The sequence below is a fragment of the Narcine bancroftii genome, chromosome 5, assembly GCF_036971445.1.
Source record: "Narcine bancroftii isolate sNarBan1 chromosome 5, sNarBan1.hap1, whole genome shotgun sequence".
Classification (NCBI taxonomy): Eukaryota; Metazoa; Chordata; class Chondrichthyes; order Torpediniformes; family Narcinidae; genus Narcine; species Narcine bancroftii.
In genome coordinates this window covers 75,178,284-75,197,030 of record NC_091473.1, presented here as the reverse complement: position 1 = coordinate 75,197,030, position 18,747 = coordinate 75,178,284, and the positions used below count along the sequence as shown (strand labels likewise).

At 40.9% G+C, this 18,747-nt stretch overlaps 2 protein-coding genes across 5 annotated transcripts in view; one reads left to right on the top strand and one right to left on the bottom strand.

Annotated features, from left to right (window-relative positions):
- The window catches only part of LOC138763549 (complement factor H-like), a 613,078-nt gene that overhangs the window by 397,128 nt on the left and 197,203 nt on the right, over positions 1 to 18,747 (bottom strand). The gene's annotated exons all lie outside the window — the stretch shown is intronic.
- The window catches only part of aspm (assembly factor for spindle microtubules), a 100,111-nt gene that overhangs the window by 80,600 nt on the left and 764 nt on the right, over positions 1 to 18,747 (top strand). For 3 of the 4 annotated variants that reach the window (XM_069937850.1, XM_069937849.1, XM_069937852.1), the window contains 5 exons: positions 862 to 1,011; positions 1,767 to 1,958; positions 2,694 to 2,886; positions 10,270 to 10,424; positions 11,991 to 12,167. In XM_069937850.1, coding sequence (XP_069793951.1) covers positions 862 to 1,011; positions 1,767 to 1,958; positions 2,694 to 2,886; positions 10,270 to 10,424; positions 11,991 to 12,167 — 867 coding nt within the window. The remainder of the gene's footprint in view (positions 1 to 861; positions 1,012 to 1,766; positions 1,959 to 2,693; positions 2,887 to 10,269; positions 10,425 to 11,990; positions 12,168 to 18,747) is intronic. The other variant, XM_069937851.1, reaches the window with a different exon arrangement.

Here is an 18,747-nt window from a genome sequence, read left to right as displayed (position 1 = left end):
TAATTTTTCACTCTTTATTTTGGGGGGAAAGGGGGGGTTGGACTAATTTGAGTAATTAATGTGTAATAATTATTGGGGAGGGTATAGTTTATTTAAATTACTGATACTGTATTGTAATTTTATTCTTAATTTTTTTTAATGTAATCCTATATGTTATTCATGTTATAAAATCTTAAATAAAGTTTAAAAAAAAAAAACAAGGTTTCTATGTGGATCAACAAGCATGAGGCGATGTGTGGACAAAATTACAGAAATTGCTGGTATGGGGTTTGAAGTAAAGGATGTTGACTATCAATGTGTAAGAACAGTTAACTTGAAGGTTAGAAAAATCCTTGGATGAGGAAGTTGTTATAAATTAGGTTGAAATTTAGCTATGTTTTGGACCAACCAATTTCAGATTCCTGGTGGAAAAGGTTGAAGTACACTCTATGAAGATAAGCCAATGGCAAGAGTTTGCACATCACCACAGCACTAATGGAAATTATTAATGAAAGAAGGTCAGGACTCTCAGCAGTAATGTAACAGCAGTCATCTGTTTTAAGAGCAAGTAGGACTAGAGAAATGAAGGTCGTCACTATCCTAGACTGTTCAGCAGCAAGGTTTTAGACAGAAAATACTATTTGATAAAGTCAGAATTAAGTTACGAAAAGAAAAAGCTGACACCATCTTAAAGAAGCTTAGAAAAACGAAATATGTTGTTGCTCACTTGTGTAAATGTTGTGACAGTTTATGTTAAAGCTGTAAACAGGCAACCATTGAGCTCATATTTTGAAATGTGGATTTTGTCTGGATTGCCATGAAAGTATAGTTTATTGTGGTATGGTAATTCCAATTTCTTTTTCTTTTTATATTAATTTACAGGTTTCAGAGAAAAAAATGGCAAAAAGAAAGCTTTATTTTGCTGCTGCTGTGTACCACAATCTTTGTGCTATTAAGATTCAAAAAGCATACCGAGGCTATATGGCTCTTAAATATGCAAAACATGAGATCAACTCAGTCATTTATATCCAGGTAATAAACAATGAATAAGGCAAAGTTTACCTAGCTGATTAAATTTTTTACGAAGTCTCTCTTAAATATTAATTTAACTGGGTACTGTTACAACGTTGTGATTTTTGAAAAAGACAGGTCAACAACAATGTTTAAAAAAAACTTTCCTCACTATCTATCAAGTCATTGATCGGTAGTAATTGAGGCAGCATACTGTTCACAGCAAAGAAATAAAATAGGAAATGGTTGAACAATCATATAAATAGGCACCGCTTCTTGAACAAAGAATGTTGGTTGGGATATTTAAGGGGTGGATGTGTGAAACAGGTGATGGAGCATCTTTTGCTGGTTATGCTCCACATTTGATCCATCAAAATTGAGCTAATTTTATCAAACCAAGTTTTTACTCCTCCTCCTACCTCACTCATCTTTTATTTTCAAAAAGTGAGAGCTTGTTTTAACTAAAAGATGACACCACCACTGTTCCAGGGACTGCTTTTGACCACAAATCATGGTAAGTTCATTGACATTTCTAAAGTCGTCCTCTTGTCCCGGTGAATGATGGAATCTGTTGGAAGTTGAAAATGTGGGGAGAATAAAAATGGTGTGATGGGTGCACAATGATCAATGAGGGCTGGTTTCTATATTTTATATGTCTGATCCTTTTTACATGTGAAATGCTTTGTGGTCTACCACTGACAAAACTATTCTCATTTACTTGTGCAAAATCAAATCATCTTTTAAAGTGGTTGATTATTTTAAATCCTCCATTGTAGAGGTGGTTCCGGACTTGCCTTCAGCGCAGGAGGTATCTCAATGAGTGTGAAAAGATCATTGTAGCTCAGCGAACTGTGAAAGTCTGGCTGATGCGACGACATAAAGCTGCTGTTGTCATTCAGAAGTCTGTCAGGAAATTTCTTCATAAAATCCAAAAGAGGAGAATTTGCAGTGGAATTATCAAAATACAGGTTGGGTGTTGCTGTCATGCCATTTTAAAAGTTGAAATGCATTTAATAGTTTTGCATTTAAGGTGGAAAGTTGGTTTGAGTATTAATAATATTTTACTTCATCAGAGAGAGTGCAGAGAAGGTTCACGAGAATGTTGACAGGATTTCAGGGTCTGAGTTACAGGGAAAGATTGTGCAGACTGGGGCTTTTCTCTGGAGCGTAGAAGATTGAGAGGGGACTTGATAGAGGTGTTTAAGATTTTAAAAGGGACAGACAGAGTAAATGTGGATAGGCTTTTTCAATTAAGAAAGGGGGAGATTCAAACTAGAGGACATGGTTTAAGATTGAAGGGGGAAAATTATAAGGGGAACATGAGGGGAAATTTCTTTACGCAGAGGGTGGTGGGGATGTGGAATGAGCTTCCGGCAGATGTGGTCGAGGCAGGATCATTGGTTACATTTAAGGAAAGACTGGATCGTTACATGGATAGGAGGGGACTAGAGGGGTATGGACTGGGTGCTGGTCAGTGGGACTAGGAGGGTGGGGATTTGCTACGGCATGGACTAGTAGGGCCGAACTGTCCTGTTCTGTGCTGTAAGTGGTTATATGGTTATATAAATATATTGCCGCTGTGTGGAAATACATTTGTGCATGAAATATCTGCTTGCACATGAATATTCTTGGTGAACATTAAATAATTATTTGAATTAAGCACCTGTTTGTTGAAGAAAATATCAATGTGTCCAATTTTGCAGGCTTTGTGGAAAGGATATTGGTTGCGCAAGAAAACCAGCAATCCTCAAATGATTGCCATCAGACACCGCATACATCAAGCCAATCAGAACAGCCACGTGGATCAGAAATTATGCAATAGAACAGCTACAGCGATATATTGCATCCTTAAATATAAACATTTCTCTGACATTCTTGCAGCCTTACACCATTTGGGTTTGTATATTTTTATTTTCATAATTTGATAATTATTTAGTAGTTTAACCATATAACCATTTACAGAGCGGAAACAGGCCATGTTGGCCTTTCGAGTCCGCACCGGTTCACTGATCTTGTGTGCCCTCTTCAGTCATTGGTCCCGGTAGATCTTCATTGTGCCTTAAAAGATTTTTTTTCCCATTTGCAATATTTCATGTCTAACATTCTACATCTTAACATAAGAAATAGGAGCAGGCTATTGAACCATTTATTCAACATTTTATATTTTCCCCCCTCCCCCACCCATTTCAAAATGTATTCTTTCATTAGATGCAGATAAAGCATTTGACTGAGTAGAGTGGTGTTATTTATTTGTGATTTAAGAAAAAAATAGTGTTTAGACTATTGTGTATTAAACTCTGAAATACATTAAACAATTCTCATTGACTGCTCTTGGCCTGGGGCTTGGCTGCCAACGGTCGGGCTGTGCGGGCTGCCAGGGTTTGCCTGGCGACGGCGGCCTGTTTTTGGTGCTCGGGCAGCGGTGCGGGTAGGCCCGGTCTCGGCTGGCTGTCTCTCCCCATGATACGGCCGTGAACTCCATTGCAGAGATCTCTCCAGTCTTAAAAAGTTTTCTACTAGAACTTTTCTTTCTGATCCTCAACCAATGCTGCATCCCCTTTACTCGGCCGCAGCAGGAGTAAACGCACGCAGGCCGATTCCAGGGCGCACCACTCCATAAACTGTGGACAGCGGTCGTAAATCTCCAGAAATGGTTCAACCTAAAAGGGGAGGCAGGCCTCTTCAGCCTGGTTAAGCAACCTGCATAGGAAAAGGTCACTCCGATATAAAACCTATGACCCAAGGACCTCACTGCCACGTCCCAGCTTGCTTGGTCACGGCACACGAACCATGGGTTTAAAGGGTGGGGCCAGTACTGCGCACACTACACTCCACCTAAAAGCTCCTTTACGCAGGCCCGAGGACAGGTCCACGTCCTCCCCCTCAAAAGATGCACCAAACTCAAGCTAGCATTCTGTAACATCAGAACCATGCTAGACAAGGCTGACAGCCACCGACCTGAACGTCGGTCTGCCCTCATCGCACGTGAACTCCTCAGACTCGACGTAGCCGCTCTCAGCGAAGTCCGCCTTGCAGATGTAGGCAGCCTCCAAGAACACGGCGTGGGTTACACACTCTACTGGTCTGGCAAGCCTCAGGCTGAACGATGCCTATCTGGTATTGGCTTCATGGTCAAGAACTTCATTACCTCCAAACTCGAAAAGCTCCTGACAGGCCACTCTGACCGGATCATGTCCATGCGACTCCCCCTTCAAAACAAGCGACGCATCACCCTCATCAGTGTCTATGCTCCAACCCTTCAGGCGGAACCAGCAGAAAAGGACAAGTTCTACACCGACCTGCGCAACCTCATCCAACGCACCCCTACAGCTGACAAGGTTGTCATCCTTGGCGACTTCAACGCTCGCGTCGGCAAAGACTCAGAAACCTGGCCAGGAATCCTTGGCAAGCATGGTGTCGGCAAGTGCAATGACAATGGGCGCCTCCTGTTGGAACTCTGCACAGAACAGCGGCTTGTCATTACTAACACCCTTTTCCAGCCGAAAGACAGCCTGATGACTACTTGGATGCATCCCCGATCCAAACACTGGCACCTCCTGGACTACGTTCTGGTGCGAGGAAGAGACAAACAAGATGTGCTCCACACCAGGGTCATGCCCAGCGCGGAATGCCATACTGACCACTGACTTGTTCGCTGCAAGCTCAACCTTCACTTCAAGCCAAAGTTCAAGAACAGTGGAGCCCCCAGAAAGAGGTTCAATGTTGGAAACTTGCAGTCAGACGTAGTGAGAGGAAACTTCCAGGCAAACCTCCAAACAAAGCTCGAGGATGTAAACTGCCTCACGGACACGTCTCCTGAAACCCTTTGGGATCAGCTGAAAATGGCCATACTGCAATCCACTGAAGAGGTACTGGGCTTCTCCATGAAAAACAAGGACTGGTTTGACAAAAACAACTAGGAAATCCAGGAGCTGCTGGCAAAGAAGTGATCTGCCCACCAGGCTCACCTTGCAAAGCTTTCCTGGCCAGAGAAAAAAACGAGCCTTCCGTCTTGCATGCAACCATCTTCAGCGCAAACTCTGGGAGATCCTAAATGAGTGGTGGACTAGCCTCGCCAAACGAATCCAGCTTAGTGCCAACATTGGCGACTTCAGGGGTTTTTATGAGACAATAAAGGCGATGTACGGCCCCTCACCCCATCCAAAGCCCTCTGTGCAGCTCAGTCAGCGAAGTCCTCCTCAGCAACAAGATCTCCATCCTCAATCGATGGTCAGAACACTTCCAATCCCTTTTCAGTGCCAACCGCTCAGTCCAAGAATGTGGCCTGCTCCAGCCCCCTCAACAACCCTTGAGTCTAGAGCTGGATGAGGTCCTTACCCGGGAAGAGACATATACGGCAATTAAACAACTGAAAAGTGGCAAAGCAGCAGGTATGGATGGAATCCCCCCCCATCCCAGAGGTCTGGAAGGCTGGCGGCAAACCTCTGCATACCAAACTACATGAGTTTTTCATGCTCTGCTGGGACCAAGGAAAGCTGCCTCAGGACCTTCGTGATGCCATCATCATCACCCTGTACAAAAACAAAGGCGAGAAATCATACTGCTCAAACTACAGGGGAATCACGCTGCTCTCCATTGCAGGCAAAGTCTTCAATAGAATTCTCCTAAATAGAATAATAACTAGTGTCGCCGAAAATGTCCTCCCAGAATCACAGTGCAGCTTTCGTGCAAACAGAGGAACTACTGACATGGTCTTTGCCCTCAGACAGCTCCAAGAAAAGTGCAGAGAACAAAACAAAGGACTCTACATCACCTTTGTTGACCTCACCAAAGCCTTTGACACCGTGAGCAGGAAAGGGCTTTGGCAAATACTAGAGCGCCTCGGATGGCCCCCCAATGTTCCTCAACATGGTTATCCAACTGCACGGAAACCAACAAGGTCGGGTCAGATCCAGCAATGAGCTCTCCGAACCCTTCTCCATTGACAATGGCGTGAAGCAAGGCTGCGACTTCGCACCAACCCTCTTTACTATCTTCAGCATGATGCTGAAACAAGCCATGAAAGACCTCAACATTGAAGACGCTGTTTACATCCGGTACCGCACGGATGGCAGTCTCTTCAATTTGAGACGCCTGCAAGCTCACACCAAGACACAAGAGCCATTTGTCCGTGAGCTACTCTTTGTAGACAATGCCGCTTTAGTTGCCCATTCAGAGCCAGCTCTCCAGCGCTTGACGTCCTGTTTTGCGGAAACTGCCAAAATGTTTGGCCTGGAAGTCAGCCTGAAGAAAACTGAGGTCCTCCATCAGCCAGCTCCCCATCATGACTACCAGCACCCCCACATCTCCATCGGGCACACAGAACTCAAAACGGTCAACCAGTTTACCTACCTCGGCTGCACCATTTCATCTGATGCAAGGATCGACAAAGAGATAGACAACAGACTCGCCAAGGCAAATAACGCCTTTGGAAGACTACACAAAAGAGTCTGGAAAAACAACCACCTGAAGGAACACACAAAGATCAGTGTGTACAGAGCCGTTGTCATACCCACGCTCCTGTTCGGCTCCGAATCATGGGTCCTCTACTGGCATCACCTACGGCTCCTAGAACGCTTCCATCAGCGCTGTCTCCGCTCCATCCTCAACATTCATTGGAATGACTTCATCACCAACATCGAAGTACTCGAGCTGGCAGAGTCCGCCAGCATCGAATCCACGCTGCTGAGGACCCAACTGCGCTGAGTGGGTCACGTCTCCAGAATGGAGGACTATCGCCTTCCCAAGATCATTTTATATGGCGAGCTCTCCGCTGGCCACCGAGACAGAGGTGCACCAAAGAAGAGGTACAAGGACCGGTTAAAGAAATCTCTTGTTGCCTGCGACATTGACCACTGCCAGTGGGCTGATATCGCCTCCAACCGTGCATCTTGGTGCCTCACAGTTCGGCGGGCAGCAACCTCCTTTGAAGAAGACCGCAGAGCCCACCTCACTGACAAAAGACAAAGGAGGAAAAACCCAACACCCAACCCCAACCCACCAATTAACCGCTGCAATCGTGTTTGCCTGTCCCGCATCGGACTTGTCAGTCACCAACGAGCCTGCAGCAGAATTGGACATACCCCTCCATAAATCTTCAACCGCCAAGCCAAAGAAGAAAAAGAAAAGAAAAGAAAAAAATTTAATTTGGACCCGGTTTTATTAAATGGGTTAAATTATTTGTGTCCTAATGCTTTTGTCCTTACTAACTCACAATATTCAAAACCTTTTGATCTTCAACGGGGTACTCGTCCTCTAAGACCATTACTTTTTGACTTGGTCTTAGAGCTGTTAGCAGTTGCCTTTTGTGAGTGTAGAGATTTTTCAGGGATGTATAGGAAAGGAATTGAATATAAAGTTTCCTTATATGCAGATGATCTTCTGCTTTTTATATCTAACCCAGAGACTTGTTTACCATCCATATTATCTGTTTTATCTCAATTTAGTCAGTTCTCAGGGTATAAGCTGAATCTGCATAAAAGTGAACTTTAACCATTGAATGTTAAATGCTTATACCTAGGTGTTTTCATTTCCCTTTTAAGATTGTGAGCGATTAATTTACTTATCTTGGTATTACAATTATCATGACCTATAAATATCTTTTTAGGGAATTTTTTTCTATTTTCCTTAAACAGATTAAATTGTCTCTAACAAGATAAAAACACAAAATGCTGCAGAAGTTCAGCAGGTCAAACAGTCTCCTTTATCTGGCAAAGGTACATAACTGATATTTTGGGCTTGAGCACTTCATCAAAGTATGAGAAAAGGCAGGAGATGATAAGAAAGGAGGGAGGGGACAGCAGCAAAGAGGGGGAGGGGGGAATGTGTGGGTGAAAACTAGAAGGACAGGAAAAGGGGAGAGGGGAAGGAAAAGCAGTAAAGTCAATGTCCATGCTATGTGGCTGGATGGTGCTCAAATGGAAAATAAGATGCTGTTCCTCCAATCTATAGCTGCTTTCAGGTGGCCAGAATACCCCAACGTAAAGCTGCCTAAAATACCCAAATGTCGCTGTTGGGAGGCCACCTGAAAGCGGACGGGACTACGGCCACACTCGACAGGAGCTGGCATTTGCTCCGCAGCCCCTCTCCCCGCTTTCAGTTGCCAGAAAAGCACTGCCACCTGAATGTCGCTTCGCACCAAGCTGGCTCCGGAGCCGCATTCTCCCAGCTGTTCCACCTGAAAGCGGCTTATGGGTGGTCAGGTGGGACAGTACAGAAGGCCATGAACAGACATGTGAGTTTGACCGGAATTGAACTGGTTGGCCACTGGGAGGTTGCTGTGCTTGCGAACTGAGCAAAGATGCAGAGTGAAGTGATCTTCTAGCAACCAGTCTGCAACTGGTCTCTCCAATGTAGAGAAAAAGCACAAAGTGTGTACCGGATGCATTAAATAAGTCATTTGGATGTACATGTGAAGTGTTGCTTCACATGAAAAGCCTGTTTGATGTGGGAGGAGCTGTGGGCTCACGTTGTACCTCCTGCAGGCATGGGGAAAGGTGCCAGGGATGTGATCGGTGGGGTGGGATGAGTGCACGAGGGAATTGCTGAGGGAGCAGTCCCTTCAGAAGGCTGAGAGGGCAGGAGAGAAAATATGTCTGATGGGGGGGATCCTGTAGGAAATTCCAGTGGATGACATTTTGGATGCAGAGGCTGGTGGGGTGGTAGGTGAGAATGAGGGGGATTCTGTTTGTTGTGTCTGGGGCAGAGAGGGCCAGGGCAGATGAGTGGGAAATGGAGGCAATATGGGTGAGGGGAAGTTACATATGATCGTGGTGGAGGGGAAGTTACATATGTGGATTTTTGACACTGACCTGCTGAACTTTCCCATCATTTTGTCTTTTTACTTCAACCCCGGAGTGATTTATTTTTGTCACATGATGGTTATATTTGTCAATTTCTATGATTGGTTTTATAGTTCTTTACAACCGATATTATGTAAATGTTTGTATCTTTTCAAACGGTACCAATTTTTATCGATAGCCTGCTGCACCTGCAAAACATCCTTTTGCGATTCATGCACAAGCACTCCCAAGTCCTGCTGCATGGTAGCTTACTGCATTTGCTTGCCATTTAAGTAGTATTCTTATCTTCCATTTTTCTCCAGCTGTTAGTACATATTACATTGTGATTTTTGACTGATACTTGATTGTGGACCAAATAAAAACCAGAAAATTAATGCTCACAGTTGCACTTCTGAGAGAGGTCGCAATATTCCAAAGTATGTTTGATCCGAAACTTGGCTCTAATTCCGATAGTATAACATTTGGAAAGACTTGTTCTTCCTAAAGCAATGGAAACTGATGATGTCTTTGACACTGTGGATAGATTTAGTGATTAACAAGAGATATGCAACACAGTGTTTGAGGAGTTTACAATGGTGAGGAGAAGCAAATTACAATTCAAAGACCAGGCTGGCAGCGAAGCAATCAAGAGTGATGAAAGTGATGTAGAAATGGGTTTTATCAACAGATATGTAGATCTGAAAGAATCTCTTTGTACAATTTGCCAAAGTGCTGCATGCAAGTGAGAAATGCAAAGGGGAACTTGAGAGATTGCAATACAAAAAGTGTAGATACCAGAGTAGATTCTTGATTATGGCTATGGATAAGAAGAAACAGAAAATCATTATTGGAGAAAATTGTGTGAGAAATCATAGTGAGAATGAGAACAGGATAAAGTAACCATATCTCCATCAAATATGTTCAAGGTTATGTACTTGTGTCAAGTCCAGTCACTGAAAGATCATCGAGAATTGATAGCAGAGTGGACATGACTTCAGATGGCAACAATGTTTCACGTGAAAGAAAGATACATAATTAGTAGTACTGTTGACCTGTAACTTTTGACAGCTGATAATTGCAGGTTTGAATGGAAAATGGTACGAGAATGAGCTAGCATGGATCAAGGAAAGGAAATAACATGGCCAGTTTGGATGTTTTTGATTTGAGTAAGATTTTGTAAATAAAATGTTGAAGACTTATGGTGAAATAGAAGAGAAACTAGAGAAAAATGTTAGTTGAAAACCAGAGTGATAAAAATTTGATGTCAGTCTAAACGAGACAGTTTTTGTGTATCATGAGAAGGAAACTCGGATCTCGATCAGTAAGGTGTTAAAGAGCCAAGAATGGAGCTCAGTGAAATAAATAGCCTTTTATCAGGTCCACCGTGATCTTCTATTTTTCAAAGTATTTTATGGAAATTTATCATCTTCTTTATTGAGGATCTTTGATAATTCTTATCGTCAGATTCTGAATTATTTTACCACTAATTTCATTTCAGAAGTTGCAACCCGGCTATCTGCGATTTGTTGTGAAAATCTTGCTGAAAGTGGAGCAGCACCTATTATTTTCACTTTGATTAGAAATTGTAACCGCAGTGTGCCTTGTATGGATGTCATTAAACATGCAGTTCAAGTTCTTCTCAATCTTTCCAAGGTATTGTATGAACTCTTTCACAATTGTGGTTAAGATTTATTTCTATCTCACAGGCAGATTGGTTCTATTTACATTTCATCTTTTCATTTTAATATTGTGTAAAATTTACCTTCTTGTAAAACCTATCAATACCGCCCATGTTGGCAGTATAGGAACTGTTACAAAATTTGTCTGGATCATTAACTCAATTTAGCATGGCTTTATTTGTATTCCAGTGCACAATATATGCATTTAAATGAATTAGCCTGTTATGGAATTAAATGAGTATGTTTAACTTGAGCTAGGAATCAAAGTTATAACTGCACCTTAATCGTTTTCCAATCTGAAAATAATTATTACTGTTATTTATGACTTCTCTTAATAAACATATTACAAGAGACGTGGTAAACTAGGAATTGCTAATTGATGTATTTAGTTCACCCTTTTCATTGTCCTGTTTGTTTCATGGAGTTTGGTCATAGTAATCATTTTTCAATTAATCTTCAAAAGCTCAGACATGCAAGATAAGGGAAACGTGAAATCTTTTATGAAGCAAATTCCTATCTTTATTAAACAGATGTTCTTTCTGTATCCTATTTATTATTTTTACTCCAATAAATAATCAAAGAAAAATTTCCACTGTAAATTTGAAATAATATCATTTGTGTCACTCATCTACTATATGGAATTGGTTCAAACCTGTCAATTAATTTATTGAAATAATAGCCTGGTATTCCTATTAATTATTATTGTGGAATTTTGGGATTTTTGCTGATAACTAGCTCAAAATGGCAGTTCAGAAATGTCTTTCCAATTAAGTAAGCCTACATGGGTTGCATTTGAATTGTCTGTCTCCCCTTAAGTTGTCTAAGGCAAGTCTGAGTAAAGATGAGTATTCTTGTCATCCTTTTAAATTGAGAGTGATTTGAGTATGTTGGTGTAATATCCTTGCATAAATATTTCAATATATAATTGCTTTTAGATTTTATTTTTAATTATTTTATGTCAGCTATAATTTCTTTTATATGTTCTAATCTTAAGCATTTCGAGTTTTCTTGCTTGTTTCCTGTCTGTGAATTCCTTAATGCGATGAGTAATTCAGCCAGCCTGACAACCATCTCTCAGGTCCCAAGAAATCCCTTTGAACTGGCATTGGACAGCAACAAACCTTGTGTCACACAACCTTGGGAGTTTTTATTTGTGATCTGTGGAAAGCTTTGAATGCAAATTCAAAATATACTCTTTCAACCGTAGAAGATTGTCCTAAATATGGAAGAGGAGAAAATGAGACATCTGATCAGAGTGCACATAATCTAATGAGTTCAGCCACCAATGCAGTCTTTCTCTTTTACTGCTTGCTTCTCTGGTTCTGAGATTGATCGTCGCATCATATAACCTGGTCTTTCTTGGCTCTGTTTGAATATTGTGTTTTTTGTCTTGAATCTGTAGATGTAAATTCTATTGTGGTTAACAAAAGTAGTCAAGCAGATAATCATTCTTAAAGGTTTCCTTCTGTGTTTGGAGAATATATATTTTCAGCTTTTAATAATGAATAAAATTTGTATTTTGACTTTTCATGGCCTCCAGTATGAGAAAACAGCTTCAGTGGTCTATGAAGTGGACAATTCCATTGATATCTTACTTGATCTATTGTACATGTACAGAGGGAAAGCTGGTGACAAAACATCTAACAAATGTGGCAGCATTTTTACAAAAGTCTGCTGTTTACTTGCAATTCTGTCACAGGACTCAAAGAAGGCATTAGTGAGTATATGTTCAATATATGTTTAACTTATTTTTTAACATTTTTTTTCTGGTAGGAATAATTTTACATTCCAAGTTAAATATGCTGTTAATTGGCTTCTCCTTTGGATATTTAATGGAAAAGAAAACTTATAAAGCAATTTAATCAAACAAATAGGCTGTAAATGAGCAGTTATTAGATATGATTGATGTGGTAAACTTCCATATTGTTGTTTTTCCCTTGTTTATCATGTTCAATGCAGTAATGTTAAAACATGGAGCCAGCTGGCTTTGAATATTGTAACGTCCAACATTTGCATAATTTTTGTGATTGTAGTAAAAACACAAATGCTGGAAGAACTTGGTATAGAGGTAAAGATATATAACTGCCATTTCGGGCCTGAGTCCTTCTTCAAGGTACGGATGAAAAATAGGCAAGCATATGGGAATGGGAAAGGTTAATTATAGAGAAGGATAGGGCTGGCCCTAAAGTTGAGATTCTTCATTAGAACAAGACTAATTTTAAGGATATGCAAAAGGATTTAGAGGGTGTGGATTGGAAAGGATGCAACAGATAAACGGAGGATAGTCAAAGGAGAAATTTTGAAAGTACAGAGGTGGTATGTCCCTGTGAGGATAAAAGGAAAGGTTAGAAAATATAGGGAGCTTTGGTTTACAGAGGATATTGGGAATTTTGTTTGGAGAAAGAGGAATGTGTACAGTAGGTATAGACAGCGAGGAATAAATTAGGTGTTTGAGGAATATTGTGTTTTTTTTAAAAAACATTAGGCTAAAAGGAGATATGAGGCTGCTTTTGGCAGGTAAGTTTAAAAAAAATAAATTCAAAGGGTTTCTACAGATACATTAAAAGTGAAATAATAGTGAGGGATAAAATTGGGCAGCATGAGGAGTCAGAAGAGATGGGGGAAATTTATTTTCTTCAAGAAAAAGCAATATTGAGTCAGATTAAGTAGGGAAAACTAGTAGTGAAGTCATGGAAGTAGTACTGTCTATAGCCGCTTTCAGATGGCCACAATACCCGACTGTAAAGCCGCACATTATACTCCTGTGCGGCTGTCGGGTGTCCATCTGAAACTGGAAAAGGTGGCCAGGAGGTCTACTTACTGAACCCTTCTCTGAGAGGTATAACTATCCTGCTCGGAGTATCGATTGTTGCAGCCCAGGGTGCCAGGGGGTAAGCTGATGATGTGGCGATGATGTCGCCAGCCATCGACTCCTGAGACAAGAAAGCCAGAGATATTCAGATATTATCTGTTGATGACTGTTATGTTACATTCTGAATTTGAAATAAATGTTCTTTCGTAATGTTCACAATTCTTCTGACCAGGCTGGTGTTCAGTAAGTTAGACTTGCTCAAATTTTTTTTCGCACCCTCTGCCGCTGCCAGAGAGTAGTGGTGAAAATTGTTTCTCAAATTGGAGGCCAGTGATTAGTGGAATTTATCAGGGATTGGTACTGGGTCCATTATTATTTGTCATATATTAATGAGTCATATATATTAATGATCTGCATAATAGGGTGATAAATTGCAGATGATATGAAGATTGGTGGTGTTGTGGACAGTGAAGAAGGTTTTTCAAAGCTTGCAGTGGGATATAGGCCAGTTAGAAGAGTGGGCAGAAAGATGGCAGATGGATTTTAATACTGATAAATGTGAGGTGCTACATTTTGATAGGACTAATCAGCAAAGGTAAAGTTAAATGATAGACAATTGTGAAGTGCATTAGAACAAGGGAATTTAGGAATTCTGGTACATAATTATATGAAAGTAGAGTCACATGTAGATAAGGTGGTAAAGAAAATACGTTGGTCTTAAATCAGAGTATTGAAATCAAGAGTTGGGATGTCATGTTGAAGTTGTATAAGGCATTGGTCAGGCCAAATGTGGAATATTGTGTGCAGTTTTGGTCGCCGAATTATAGGAAATAAGTAGAATAGAGAGAGTGCTGAAAAGGTTTACAAGAATGTTTTCAGGGTTTGAGTTACAGGGAAAGGATGAGCAGGCTGGAGTGTAGAAGATTGAGGGGTGATTTGATAGGCATATTTAAAATTATGAGAGGGACAGATAGTCAATATGGATAGACTTTTTCCATTGAGAGTGGGGGAGATTCAAATAAGAGGACATGGATTGAAGGGGGAAAAGTTTAGGGGAAACATAAGGGGGGTTTTATTCATTCAGAGGTTGGTGGCATTGTGGAATGAGCTTCTGGCCAAAGTGGTAGATGTGGGTTTGATTTGAAGGAAAAGTTTAGGACAGTTATACAGATGAGAGAGGTGTGAAAGGTTATAGGCTGGGACTAGGTGGGAGACTGTGTTCGACGTGGCTTAGAGGGGGTGAACTGGCCTGTTTCTGTGCTGTAATTGTTATATGATTATATATAGATTAAAAGTCTGGAGAGAGGAAAGAATGGGGGAGGAGTTCAGACCAACAGATAAAAAGTGTTAAATGGATTGGAGGACAGGAGAGAGAAAAGTTCAGAATTGATTAAGGGAGCAGGATTTGGTTTGTGCATATGAGCTAGAAGAAAGGAGACATTGGGGGTTGGTGAGGGGCCAAGGCTAACAGAAACCAAAGAAGTTGTGTTAATGCTATACAGTGGTTGGTGCTCAGTCGGAATGAGGTGTGTTCCTCCAATTTGCAGGTAGTCTTGATCTGGCAGTACATGAGACCATGTTTCGGTAAGTTAATGGAGCAGGGAATTGAAATGGGTGGTTCTTGGTATTGCAGTGTACAGAACTGAGGTGCTCATCAAAGTGGTCTCCCAGTGTGCATTCAGTATCTGTGATGTATAGGAGACCACAATGAGAACACATGACGCAGTTGGTGACCCCTGCAGATTCACAAATGAAGTGTTGCTTCACTTGAAAGGTCTATTTAGGTCGCGAATGGTGGTGAGGGAAGAGGTGTAGGTACAATGCTGCACCTCCTGTAGTCACGGGTAGGTGCCAAGAGGGGGGTGGGCAGAGCGATTCATAGGAAGAGAGGAGTGGATGAGAGTGCTATGAAGGGAACCGATCAGAGGGGAAGAGATATGTCTGGTATTGGGATCATGTAGTAGGTGGCAGAAATGGCGTAGGATAATGTGTTGAATGCAGAGGCTGGTGGGGTGGTAGGTGAGGACAAATGGAATCCTCTCCATGTGCATGGGTGTGGAGAGGGCCAGGCAGATGTTTGGGTGATGGTAGATATCTGAATGATGGCAAGTTGATGGTGGTAGATGGGGAGCCATTTTTTTTTTTTGAAGAAGGAGGTTATCTCAGATGATCTGGCATGGAAGTCCTTATCCTGGGAGCCGATGAGACAGAGGAATCAAGAGAAAGGAATGGAATCCTTACAGAGACAGGGTTTGAAGAGATGCAGTCCAGGTAGCTGTGGGAGTTTTTGGGTTTGTAGAAGATGCCCGTGGAAAGTTTGTCTCCTGAGATGGAGACTGAGAGATCGAGAAAGGGGAGAGTGTTGCTGGTGATAGACCAAGTGACTTTGAGGTTGATGTGGAAGTTAGCAATACTAATGTAGTTGTTGATGGAGGAGCAGAAGTATTGAGGAGCCTTGCCTGTGTAGGCTTTTAGTATGGATTTCACCACGTAGCCAACAAAGAGGCAGGCATAACTGGGGCTCTGGTGAGTACCCATTGTTCTGCCTGTAACTTGGAGAAAGTTGGATGAGTTGGTGGAGAAGTCATTTGAGGACGAGTTCTACCAGCCAGAGGAGGGTAGTGATGGCAGTGGACTGGTTGGGTTTGTTTTCGAGAAAGAGAAAACAAGGGCTTGAGGCCTTGGGTATGGGGGATGGAGGTGTATTGTGCTTGGACATCTATAGTGAAGATGAGGCAGTAGAGTTGTTGAAATGATGGAGGGCATGTGAAATATCATGGGTATAGTTGGGGACGTACTGGACCAGGGGGAGAAATGGAGTTGAGGTAGGCAGTTACCAGTTTGGTGCAGAAGGAGCATGTGGAAATGATGGGTCTGTCAGCACAATTGGGTTTGTTTTTCTTGGGCAATGTGGAGTTGGGAAACAATGAGTTTGGAAACTGTGTGAGGAATATGAAGTGATGAGTTCAGAGATGGTATGTGAGATAGTGGTTTGATGAGCTTTAGTGGGCTCCAGTTGGAGGCACATCTAAGAGAAAGTGTCTTTTTTTTTTATCTGAACAGCCTTGTCTACCTGAAGGAGCACAATCCTAGTTGTTTCATGCTTGCTCTTCACAGAAGTTATGCATGGTCATTTTATGAACAGAGTTCATTTTAAAGACATCTTCCTGTTTACCACTGCACCTAATACTGAAGCCAGTTGTATCATTCCTGCTTTTTCTCCATCCTTGATGGATGAAATAGCCACACATTAGGCATCACATTAGAAACATTTGGAACATTAGAGAGGATGTATAATACTGAGGATGTCTCACTGTACAAACTCCTCCCTTTCTTCCATTTCTCCCCACACCCCACCCCCTCAAGATTGTGAGCTTTATTTTGTATTCATGAACTACAGCAAATTGGAAGAGAGGAAGTTTTCTTTGGCTCATTAGAGTTGATCCTGAAAAACTTTTTTGGCTGAGTCATATTGGGCATAAATTTTCTTTTGTGAGTTAATGTTCTATTTATTTTTGTGATGAACTGGTGGTCAATGAAGCCCTAGCACATGTCTCAAGGTTCAAGTTGAAATTCAAATATCAGCTGAATAAAATGCTGTCTTGAAGATAAATGTTGGACAGTGATATACAAGAATTGTTTATTTTAGTATCCACATGTGACAGATCCTACCTGACTTTGTAGAGATTGTGGGGGAAAAAAATTGAAATCCAAAGAATTTTATCGCACTAAAAAAACCTCCCATGAGTGAGAGAGAAACTATTGAGAGAATACTTGGTGATCATATTTATGCACATTTGTTAAGTAATGATCAGATCAGAACTGTCAATATGGCTTGATACAAGGCGGTGTCTTATCAATTTCACGTTTTTTGGATGAGATGGCACTCACATACCACTTTAAGTAATCTCTTTCTAATCACAGAGCACCTATGGCAGAGGTGATATTGTAGTTGTAGTCTCTATGGACTTGGGGTATTTGATAAGGTTCTTAATGGGAGGCTGATCCTAAAGGCGTAGATGAATAAGATTGTGATGAATTAATAGTTCAGTTACAAAATGACTGGCTCATAGAAGACAGGGTATTGGTGGAAGGAGGTTATTCTGGCTGGAGGCCCATGACCAAAGTATTTCAGAGGTGTTGGAACTCCTGTTGTTAGTGATATATACAAATGACTTGGATGAAGATTGATAAGTTTGCAGATGAAACAAAAATTGGCGGAGTTGTTCACCATGTGGAGGGCTAACAAAGAAATAAAACAGGATATAGTTTACTTACAGGTACAGGCAGAGAAATGACAGATGGAAGTTAATCTGCACAAGTGTATGGTGTGCACCTTATGAGATCAAACCTAAGGGGAATTAATATAGTTAATAACAGGTCTCAAAAGCATTTATGTACAGAATGATCTGGGGGTTGAAGTCCATACCTCTTTGAAAGTGGCCACGCAAGTTGATAAAGTAGCTCTTTAGAATTTTGGTCAGGCTGCATTTGGAACACTATGTATAATTCTGGTTGCCCACATTACAGGAATGATGTGGAGTCTTTGGAAAGGGTTCAGGGCAGGTTTACCTCAATGTTGCCTGATTTAGATGGAATAACCTCTCAGGAGAGGTTAAATAAATACTTGGATTGTTTTCTTTGGAGCATTGGAGGCTGAGGCATGAATGTTAGAATTTTTTTTTTAAAAGTCATGAGAAGCATTGAAAATCATTTTCTCCAGCCAAAGCTTCACATTCTGGAGGACATGTGTTTCAGGTGGAGTGAAAAGATGTAGTTTAAAGGAGATGTGTGTGGCATGAATTTTTTTGCACAATGGTGTTGAATGCTTGGAAATTTCTGCGAAGAGTAGTGATGGAAGCAGATTAATTAGTATAATTTAAGAGGCTTCTAGATAGCTACGTTGATTTGAACATGTTTGACACAGATGTGAGCTAAGACTGTTCCTGTGCTCTATTGTTCCATGAATTAACAATGGGTGAAAACTTAGTTTTACATATCACTAATTATTTTTTTACTGGTAGTTCTTTCTGAAATGGAACTCTGTAAAATTAAATTTAATTTCTTGCCTTTGCAAGAAAAAATGTGATGGTTATGATTATTGACTCAATGCAGCACATTGATATTAGATATCAATTGTAATTTCAAATGGTGTTGATTACTACCCTTGGTTTTCTCAAACTATGAATGATTGGAATTATTTCATGTCCCAATGGTTGAAATGTGAATTATTTCAGAGTGACATTGGAGAGATGGATATTACATCATGTCAGATCAGTGAATAAATGTTCTTTGACAATTGCTAACAGCTGTGTGAAGAACTTACTGTTTTTGTCATATTTCAAATGATTTCAATAACACATTTGAAATGATGCTTCACAATACTATAGTTTTTGATGTGTTCTCTTTAAACAGTAATTTTAACTTCTCTCTTATTGAACAAATAGTTGACAAAGAAACTTATTTTGAATATTAGTGCATCAAG